Source organism: Asparagus officinalis, chromosome 1 (genome assembly GCF_001876935.1).
Source record: "Asparagus officinalis chromosome 1, Aspof.V1, whole genome shotgun sequence".
Taxonomy (NCBI): Eukaryota; Viridiplantae; Streptophyta; class Magnoliopsida; order Asparagales; family Asparagaceae; genus Asparagus; species Asparagus officinalis.
Window position 1 is genome coordinate 42,550,979 of NC_033794.1, and position 11,258 is coordinate 42,562,236.

General features: G+C 42.0%; 1 protein-coding gene across 1 annotated transcript; it reads left to right on the forward strand.

Moving 5' to 3' along the window:
• Positions 8,284–10,986, forward strand: LOC109842273 (HVA22-like protein e). Its single transcript, XM_020411174.1, has 5 exons — positions 8,284–8,364; positions 8,466–8,492; positions 8,584–8,706; positions 8,783–9,002; positions 10,900–10,986. The coding sequence occupies exons 1-5, from the start codon at positions 8,318–8,320 to the stop codon at positions 10,957–10,959; spliced, it is 477 nt and encodes a 158-aa protein (XP_020266763.1). The 5' UTR covers positions 8,284–8,317; the 3' UTR covers positions 10,960–10,986.

Here is an 11,258-nt window from a genome sequence, read left to right on the forward strand (position 1 = left end):
AATGGGAATGAAGCCATGCACGTAGTCATACTCTTCTCCACATGTCTCATGTGTGTACCTCCTCCAAAGGACCAACTCACATGATACTGAGCTTGTTGTTGGCTGTGGGTCAAATGTAATCCTAATGCTTCGCTCCATTGGATGCCTTTAAGGCTAAGTTCCATAAAATGGCAAATTGTTTTAGCTCCCTGAACCTCACTGTTAAAGTAAGAGAGAGAGAGAGAATCTTGGGTAAATTTCCCTTGAATTGAATATTGAGTGTGCACATATATTTATACAAGTAGAGGAGTGTGAGGTTTGTTCTCCCAAGCAATGTGGGACTAAAACCCACTACAATACACTATTATCAACAGCCCCCTTCAAACTCATGTTGGATCAAACAAAGTGAGTTTGCGTACAAGAAACTGGAACCGATGAACAGGTAAGGCCTTTGTGAAGAAATCTGCAAGCTCGTCAGCGGATGAAACATGAGGAAGTAGAATTGTCTTGTCCTTGATAACTTGGTGACGGACAAAATGAGCGTCGATCTCAATATGTTTGGTCCTTTCATGAAATACTGGATTATTAGCAATCTGGATGGCACTCTTATTATCACAGTAGAGAGGAGTAGGAGTCGTAACAGAAATACCGAAATCACTGAGAAGGCGACGAAGATGAATAATCTCTTTAGCTGTTGTGGACATTGCACGATACTCTGCCTCAGTACTGGAAAGAGCAATAACATCTTGTTTCTTACTTCGCCAGGAAATAAGGGAATCACCAAGAAATATACAATAACCTGTGGTAGACTTTCTGGTAGTTGGATCACCAGCCCAATCAGCATCAGAATATGCACAAAGCTCTAACTTAGATGTAGCAGGAAACAAAAGTGAGCGAGTGCTAGTACCCCGGAGGTACCGAAGAATCCGTAATAAGACAGCATAGTGTACAGAACGTGGGGCACTAACAAATTGACTGACAATACCAACAGCATGAGAGATATCTGGTCGAGAGATGCACAAATAGACCAACTGACCAACAAGATGTCGATATCGGGTAGGATCAGATAGAGGCTCACCGTCAGTAGAGCAAAGTTTGACATTCTGCTGGAGTGGAGTATCGACAGTTGTATTATCAGTTAACTCAGCTTGATTTAGAATATCTGAGAGATACTTCTGTTGAGACAGTAATACACCCCGCGGGCCTTGAGAAATTTCTAGACCAAGGAAATACCGAAGAGATCCAAGATCCTTCATGTGGAACTGTTGTTGCAACTGAGATTTTGCGTATTGTATACCTGTCATATCATCACCTGTAATGATCATATCATCTACATAGATGAGTAATAAAACCCTGCCACGCGATGTAGTGCGAACAAACAGAGAAGCATCTTGATGACTTTCTATAAAGCCCGCTTTGAGCACAACATCGCGAAAACACTCAAACCAAGCGCGGGGTGCCTGTTTGAGACCATAAACAGCACGACGAAGGAGACATACATGTCCCGGAGGAATATTTGACCCTGGAGGCGGTTGCATATATACGGTCTCTGATAAAGAGCCATGAAGAAAAGCATTTTTGACATCCATCTGGTATAAGGGCCAACGATGAGCAGCAGCGACCGCAAGGAGAGTACGCACAGTGGGCATCTGAGCAACAGGAGCAAAGGTCTCCTCATAATCAATACCTTGTTGCTGAGTAAAACCTCTAGCCACTAAACGAGCTTTTCGACGTTCAATGGTGCCATCAGGACGAAACTTGACCTTATAAACCCATTTACTGCCAACAAGAGAGATCCCAGGAGGACAGGGAACAATATCCCAGGTATGAGTTTGCTGAAATGCTTGAAATTCCTCAGCCATAGCTTGTCGCCACTCTGGAATTTGAACTGCCTCTTGGAAGGACTTTGGCTCAACAATAGTATGAATGGCAGCAAGAAAGTTATGAAAGATAGGTGAATAAGAAGTAACAGAAGCATACCGGGCAGGCATGACATGTGGGCGTTTGCCTCGACGAAGAGCAAGAGGAACCTCAGGCGGGGGAGATGCTGGCGCAGGTGCATGAAGATCAACAGTATTTTCTGGAGTGAGAGTTGTGTCCACAGGATATGGATTAGATGGTGTAAGAGAAGACTCAGGTGAGGAAGAGTCAACAGAAGGAGAGGGAGAGATGTCAGGGAGATCTCGAAAGGAAAATTGAGGTGAAGAAGTGGGTGATGCAGTGGACGGGGAAGCATGATCGGTAGAGTGGAGGAAATTAAAGTCATCAGAAGTAGAATAATATGGAGAATCCTCTTCGAACTGAACATGACGAGATATATGAACTCGACGAGTTGCGGGATCATAACAACGATAACCTCGATGTTCTGAACTAATTCCTAAATAAACACAAGAAACTGCTCTGGGAGACAATTTATCACGTTCGTGAGATGGCAGAAAAACAAAACATCGACAACCAAAAACGCGAACTAGATCATAACGGGGAGGATGAGTATAAACACGACTATAAGGAGTAGCACCGGAAAGAGAGCTAGATGGAGTGATATTAATGGCATGAGTCGCGGTGAGAATAGCCTCAGCCCAGAAACGACGAGGAACAGAGTAAGAAATGAGCATTGATCGGGCAGTATCGAGGATATGACGATGTTTGCGTTCAGCAACACCATTTTGCTCATGAGTGTAGGGACATGACTGTTGAAAGATAGTCCCATGAGAGGACATGATAGAGCGCATGGCAGAGGATAGGTACTCTTTGGCACAATCAGAACGAAAAACTTTAATACGAGATTGCCATTGAGTGAAAATCATAGCAGTGAAGGCTTGATAAGCAGTAAGTACGTCAGAGCGATTCTTAAGTAGGTAAACCCATGTAAAACGAGAGAAATCGTCGATAAAACTAACATAATATAAGTAGCCAGATGAAGAAGGCAAAGGAGCTGGCCCCCAAATATCAGAATGTACTAAATCAAATAAGGAAGTGGATACAGATGTACTCATTTTAAATGGTAAAGCAGTGAATTTAGCCAATTTGCAACCAGCACATGACTCAATACTAGAACTAGATGATACAGGACCAAGTACTCCAGACTGAATAAGACTCTCCAGCCTTTTATTACACACATGACCAAGTCGTCTATGCCATAAATTGGCAGGAAGCGAGGTAGAGGGTTTTGACGAACAAAGAGAAGCAACAAGAGAACGTGGACGTATGGACTCTGGAAGGTGAAGATATTCCAGAAAATACAGTTTGTGCCTCCTACGACCCGCCCCAACCGTCTTGCCCGTCTGTGGATCCTGCACAATACAAGTATCAGAAGAAAATGAGACAAACAGGCCCGCCATGCATAAAGAGCTAATAGAAATTAAATTCAAGCACAATTGTGGAGCCACATAGACGGGACCAAGTGTTAGACGACCAGATGGATCATTTTGTGGGGTAATAGAGCCATACTGAGTAATGGACAATGGTTGTCCAGCAGCTGTGTAGATAGGAGGAAGAGAGGATGAAGTAAAGACAGAGGATAAAAGTGAGGCATTACAAGTCATATGAAAGGAACAACCAGAGTCAAAAATCCAGAGATCATTCATACCAGAGACTGAAGGATTAGCTGAAGAACCAGCAAAATGCATACCAGAGAGTTGTGCGGCGGATGTAGAGGTGATATGTTGAAAAGCATCAAGTTGACGGCGAAGACTTTCAATAGCTTGAATAGTAGAGTCTGAAGTAGTAGAAGGTATAGCATTGGCCAACAATCCTGGTGTACGAGAGGGTTGAGACTGAGGGGGTCGCCGACCACGTCCAGTACCTGAGGAACGTAACTCAGGATGAAGCTTGAAGCATGTCTCAATGCGGTGTCCTTCCTTCTTACAATATTTGCAAGAGAGCTTAGATCGAGCCTGTGGAGAGGGAGCCTGTGGAGAAGTATAATTCATAACAGGAGCAGTGACAGGTACAGACAAAACAGTCTCGAGTGAAGAGGTAGGAGTGTCTGTTGACAAATTGAGTCGTGCTGTCTGCTGCCGGGTCTCATAAGCAGTGAGAGCTCCCATAACTGAGGCCAAAGTCGGAAATTGAGGCTGGTGAAGTAGTTGATCAGCCATAGTTGAATATTCAGGAAGGGACTGAAACAATTGATGCACCTCATGCCGTTCGTACCAGGCTAGCCAGTCTTCATATGTGGAATTACGTCCAGGAAGCATGGAGCGTAACTCTGTCCAAAAAGCTTGCATTTGTCCAAAATGGGACTGCAGAGATGAACTACCTTTGCGTTGTAGAGAAATGCGTTGCAGAAGATATGCCTCCCGTGCACCCGAGCACTCAGTGAAACGCTCAGTGAGACGAGTCCACATGGCCTGAGCAGAGGGAAGCGAGCCAATCTCGACAGTGAGACCAGAGCCAACACAGCGAGTGAGATAATCCATAACACGAAATTCCTGCAATTGCCACTCTGAACTCTCCTTGACATAGAGAGCACGAGCAGTCTGAAGATCGACATCACCACTGCCAGAGGCAATAGTACTGGATGAAGCAACAGTGCTGATGGACGGTGGAACTGGTCCCGTACTGGTGAGATGATCAAGCAAACCAGCGCCACGCAAGGCATTGGTGACAATGGTGGACCACCCTGCCCAGTCACTTTGATCATTGAGGGGCAAAGGTGGTTTGGGAATCTTCTCTGAAGGAGCCATAACAGCAATCTTGAGACGTTAAGATGTCGAGATGCTGTTACTAATGTCGTTCGTTTGAGGCCGAGAGACGGCTTGAAACGACGATGCCGTTAATTTGAGACCGAGAGACGGTCTTGAAACGACAATGCCGTTAAAATAGAACCCGAAGGTTAGAATGAAACCCGAAGGTTTAAAATAGAACCCGAAGGTTAGAATGAAACCCGAAGGTTTAAAATAGAACCCGAAGGTTAGAATGAAACCCGAAGGTTTAAAATAGAACCCGAAGGTTAAACGAGAACGCGAAACGCGTTAAGAGGCCGCAAAACGACAAGGCCAAAATATCTGGCAGATGAACGCCAAATAATTAAAAATAAAAATAAAAAAAAATAAAACATTAAACGGCTGCAAAGCAATAAGGCCAAGATTTGGCAAAAGAACGCAAAAGCGTTAAAAATTTTATTGAAAGGGAAATAGCCCTAGCTCTGATACCATGTTAAAGTAAGAGAGAGAGAGAGAATCTTGGGTAAATTTCCCTTGAATTGAATATTGAGTGTGCACATATATTTATACAAGTAGAGGAGTGTGAGGTTTGTTCTCCCAAGCAATGTGGGACTAAAACCCACTACAATACACTATTATCAACACTCACAAACCATATGCTTTCACCCTTCAATGTTCAAGTGTGTGGATATTAACATCGATGGAGTGCTTGAGTGCGAGAATTGCTTCCATGCACAGGCATCAACAAAAGGACTCAGATGTGAACGCAGGAGGAGTCAAGTCAGTTGAATAATGTTGATGTAGCTCTAGATGTGGTTCTAACCTACATGAACCAAGTTTGATCCTATAAGTTCAAGGTTGGTGGAACATCAACAGCTTTGAATCATGCAAAATAAGAGTCGTTTCAAAGCTCTCACAAAATCATCACACAGGATGCTAAAGTAAACATATGTGACCTCTGCCGGACTCGCAAAATTCCATCATTTTGGGCCATAAAACCGTATTCAAAATTTTCTCTCTATTTTAGGCAGCGTTTGATCTTGCAATTTGGAGGGATGATCATATTCTGTTTGTGCTGAATATTGATACAAAACATCCTCTTTCCTAGCGAAAGGATGTTTTCTAGCTTCGACATGCTTCTATTTTTCGTTACAAAGATATTATTTTACCTTTTTCCTTTTGTTTTTGAGTCTATAAAAAACTCTTTTCTTGATCTATAAAGGTAACTTTCAAAAGAATAAAACCGTAGTGTATTGGTAGCAGCCGGTTTATCTGTGTTTTCTCCATCTTTATGCATCTTGCAATTTTGATCTAGTTGCAGCCCTATTAGGACTACATCAATTGATATCAAAGCATAAGATTCTATCTAGCACTTATTCTAAGAATTCGAATGGTCAAGTATGGGATAGGACTTGGAGGTCGTGGTGAATGCCAAAAGGGAGCAGCCTTAGAGAATGGAGGTGACTACCAAGAAGGATACATACGAACTATTTTGCTAGATGACCTGTGCAGGCAGAACCAAGAGTTACAAAGGTAGATTGACGAGTTGAAGAACCAAACAACACGTTCACATAGGCGGCGGCTACCAACTTAAATCATGATGACAATTCAAAAGGTCGTGGCTTTTAGAGGGGTTATGATTGATCTTGTGCTTACATCAGGGTGGATCCTCTTGATTTTCAAGGAGGTTCCTAGGCCATGGTGTTTTGGAAACGTTTTCAGAAGAGAAAAACACCACACAAAAATCACCACGGTATCCAAACATAAAAATTGCAATTATGTTTTGGCGATTTGTATTTCAATTACATAAACTGTTGAGATTCACGGATTATCATTTTTCACTTCTAAATTGACTAGGTGTAGATATTCTTAATGTGATCACGTGGGGGTGTAGGGGCCACTCACGCTCTATTGCCCACAATTCCGTGTGAAGAAAAGAAGCCGGACGACGCGGTTTTTTATATTTTCCGCGTGAAGAGAAGCAAGGCCCACGAACCGTAATCGCTGCTATAAATAACAACTTGATTTCTTCTCCTAGGTTTTTTGTGCAAGGAGCTTTGGCGGCTGTGAGTTTTTTCTTGTGCGAAGGAGGTGTGCAGGGAATATCTTTGGCGGCTGCAGGAGAAAAACGTGTGTTCGCGGGAAAAATTGTAGTTTTCATTGAAGTCATTGTTCTCTTAAGTAACTGTTTTTCGATTACAAAAGATCCGGTCTTTTTATAAGATCCGGTTACAACAAAATCAAAGAAAAATAAAAAAGATTACAACCACTGCTAGAAAATGAACTATTGCCGACGGAACTTTAGCGACGGAAAATTCCGTCGCTATAAGTCACCACTGCTAGAAAATGAACTATTGCCGACGGAACTTTAGCGACGGAAAATTCCGTCGCTATAAGTCACATTATAGCGACGGAATTTACCGTCGTTAATTTTCCGTCGGCAAAAAAGTTATGCCGACGGAAATTTCAATATTAACGACGGAAAATTTCCGTCGCCATTAATTTCCCGACAGAAATTTTCTGTCGGAAAATTTCCGTCGCTAAAAGGGATTTTAGCGACGGAAAATTCCGTAGCTAAAACCCAAAAGTGGGAAATTTTTTTGGGCGCGGGCGTTTTTCTCTCCGTTCCCCCAAAAAATTCATCCCACCGCCAAAAATTCATCCCCGAAAATTTCGTCCCACCGCCAAAAAATTCATCCCAAAAATTTCATCACCCTCTCAAATCCCTAATCCCCTCCACCCCGCACCCTCTTCGTTGTCATCTCCTTCGACCGAGTACCGCGAGAGAAGCAGCAGCAGGAGGAATGGCGGGATCTCCGCCATCATCGTCCTCCTCCTCCTCTTCCTCGTCGGCGAACCCATCGTCATCTTCAGGTCTTCCCCCGCCTCCTCCGTCTCCCCCCAAGCCCTAACCGTAGCTCGCCTCCGCGACCCCGCCTCCTTCCTCCGCCGCTTTCCCGCCATCTTCAACCCTCGATCCTCTGGTCGCCCCTGCTCCCTCTCCGCCGCCGCCCTCCGCTTACGCGAGGAGGAGGTACGAACCCTAACCCTAGCTGAGCCCGGCCTCGTCGACCGCCTGCGCAAACTCCTCATGCTCACCGCCGACCGGTCCCTGCCTCTACACACCATCGATCTCCTCCGGTATGATCTCGGGCTCGCTATTAGCTACCAGCAAACCCTAATCCCTCGCTACCCCCAATTCTTCTCCGTCCACCGCCCCCCTAACGACGAGAGGCTCTGGCTCCGCCTATTATCGTGGGACCCGCACGGGTTAATGTTCCTCGGATGAGTCTGAGGGTGAGGAGGGAGGGTTTGGAGAACGAGGAAGATGGTGATGAGTCTGAGGGTGACCTTGGGGGGTATAGTTCCTCGGATGAGGAGTGATCTAATGCTTGTTGTTGGAGTTCCTGTGGGAAACAGGGTTAATGTTGAATGGGGAGAGGAAGAAAAGCTGGTATGTTGAATTTTACATATTTTAGAGTTGAATTTTACATAGTATGTTCCGGACAGAAAAATTCGCTGCATAGTTGTTGGTAAATGATTGGCAAAATTTGATAGTTAATTCTCAGTAAGTAGCCAGATCACCAGTATCGTGATTGTAGTAAAGTAAACTATTGTCTCAAAAACTTAGGCAAGAAGAAGCTTCTTGAACTCAAACTAAAGAAATCTTCATGGACCGCTTTTGGACATTTCTCACTTATATCCATTCTTTCTCCGGGTAAATACATATTTTTGTTTCATTAGTTTCTACTTAAGTTTGTTAATTATTTATTGTTGCTATTGTAGCACTAATATCAATTATGCAATATTTGATTATAGGCCTGCAATCATGTTGCTCTATCCCTTGTAAGTATATATTGTTCACTGTTTTTTTTTTCTTTTTTTTTTCTTTTGGGTGGGGTTGGAATTTGGTTGAGGGGTTTGAATTATTATGTAGGTATGCATCAGTTCAAGCGATTGAGACTGAAGACAAGCTTGATGATGAACAGTGGTTAGCATATTGGATTTTGTACTCTTTCCTGACGCTCATGGATATGGTTTTGGAGCCAATCTTGAGATGGTAATTAAACTCTTGGTTAATTGATAAACTCTATAAATTATTTGGACAATTAATTTGGATTGGTTTTTTTGTGAAGGGTACCAATTTGGTATGAGATGAAGGTATTGTTAGTGGCTTGGTTGGTATTACCACAATTTAGGGGAGCAGCTTTCATATATGACAAGTTTGTGAGGAAACAATTAAGAAAATATGGGGTTTTAAGCGAATCTTCTTCTAGTTCATCATCATCATCACCACCATCCAAGAGCAAGAGCAAGAGCAAGAACAAATATTTAGGCCTTGTTACTTCAAAAAAGGTGAGCTCCGCTGACTATTTCTTTCAAGTAAACAAGTGGAAATAAATATAACTTCATGTTATTTGTTATGAACGAAGAAAGCAACCATTTCATTGTTGAAGTTAAGAGTAGATCTACTCTATTTTAAGGGTTTCTATGGAAAAGACATGGGAGTTTTGTATTTCTCTAACCCATGTTTGTTTAAGAGACAGTAGCGGCGAGGGAAACAGAAGATGATTCATATTTGCTTTTCATAAGAACCTATCATAGATATGACATATTTTTATCAGTTCCATGATTCCATCCTTACATCATTTTGCTGAAGTTTAAATCCGAATACAGTTAAGTGTGCTATTGTATATCCATTACTTATGATGTTTGTTTCAGCTGCTGTCCACCTTGAGAATATTATAAGATGGTGTATTGTATGAGTAGCTCCCTACTACATTCTAAGAGTCCGTGAAATATATTCAGAAGAAATAGACATATACATCTGTGTAGTCGTGTTTGGATGATTTCAAGCAATTCTTGTGTTCGATTGGTGGGCATCCCTCTGAGAGTATATAACACCCCATGTTCATGTGATATTATGCATTGAATGAACGTGTCAATGTATGAAACCCTTCCCATCTTGGACGTCAACCATCCTTTGTGGAATAGATGGATAGAGCCATAAGCCACCTATTTGTGTGTTTAGGCTTGGGATGGTTTGACTCGTAGAGTTTGTGCGAGCTTTTGGCTTACTTTCAATCGTATTTGCCTAATTTTACACGGGAATGCTAGTGTAGTCTGGTTGGCTATGTTTTGTGGGTGTCGCTCAGACATAAACATCTTTTCTGTCTGTCTCACTGTGTTGGGTTTTATAGTGCTTATCAAATATGCAAAATTAATGGCTCCATTATAAGATCTGATATAACATGATCTTTGCCTCTCTATCCTTGGAACATAAAGATGACCAGGCTCATAGTCAGGACAAGTATTATAACCATAAGATCACAGCACTCAAACCATAGACGCAAACTGTGGTCTTCTTTTTCCACTCAAAAAGAGCACATTTTGCATCTAGCATAAGTAAATTGTATTTGGTAGCCAACAAAAGTTTTCTGGAAAATGTTTCTTCTTATAATTTCTTTACACCCTTATGTTACAGAAGGTTCTTGGCTTCATGATATCTGATCAGAGCAATTTTCTCTTTTCTTGTAATGCAAGGAACCGTTGTAGATTGGTGTTTTCCTACTATCTGTCTGCAACGTGCTGCTGGTTGCATCAGAGGGAATTTATGATTTTGGCATGTGGAAGTTGATGCTGACAGTACGCCCTAGAGCTAAAAAAAACCCCTGATCTTTATATTTCAGTCACATCTTTCTGCTTAAATTGCAATCCCATCTATCTATGCATGCATGTGCTTCATGCCCAAACAGTTGGATATCCATATGCTTAATTTGATAACCTTCAAGGTTCTGACGCATCATTATTTGCTAACTAACTACTATCTTGTATAAGTTTAGTTCTACAAGGTACAATTTATTTGTTTGGAATGATAAGGACTAAATACTGTATTAATGATATCATTCAACATCGTAATAATTGATGGATGCCGCTCTTTTGTGAATAAAGCAATTAGGATCAATGATTCATATTGCCACAAATTGTCCTAAGTTTGGCCATGTGGTGAGAATTGAAAGATAGTCCATGTTGTGGTGTTGTGTTGTGTTGTGGTGGGCGTTGTTTGATTGGTTGGTGTTAGGTTTGGTCATGGTGGGGGAGGGGGAGGTGTAGGGATTGGGTGGTGGTGGTGGTGATGTAGGGGGAGGGGGTGGTTGGTGTGGAGTGTGGTGGGTGGGTGGGTGGTGGCTTTGGTCGTGGTTGTATACTTGCATGTCATGCCATGTTGTTAACGTTTGATTTATATTTACAGGCTTGGACTTCTAGACAAGGTGGAGTTGGTGATGAGGATGATGATGATCAGGAGGACTGATTTTTTTTTTACCTTTGAAAACAATGAGTGTGTGATGTATAAACAATATTTATCATGGTGTGTGTTGTATAAATAATTTTAATTATGTTGGGATATTTTTATTAAAATATATGTGTTATATATGTGTGGGAATGAATATTATATTGTTGATTGAATAGGGTTTTAAATTCATTATATTATTGTACAGGTTTTTTAATTTTCAAAATAATTTTTAAAAAAATATTAGAAATATTTAGCCACGGATTAGCCGTCGCTATAGACCCTTTTAGTGACAGAAAACATACACGGATTTTAATGTC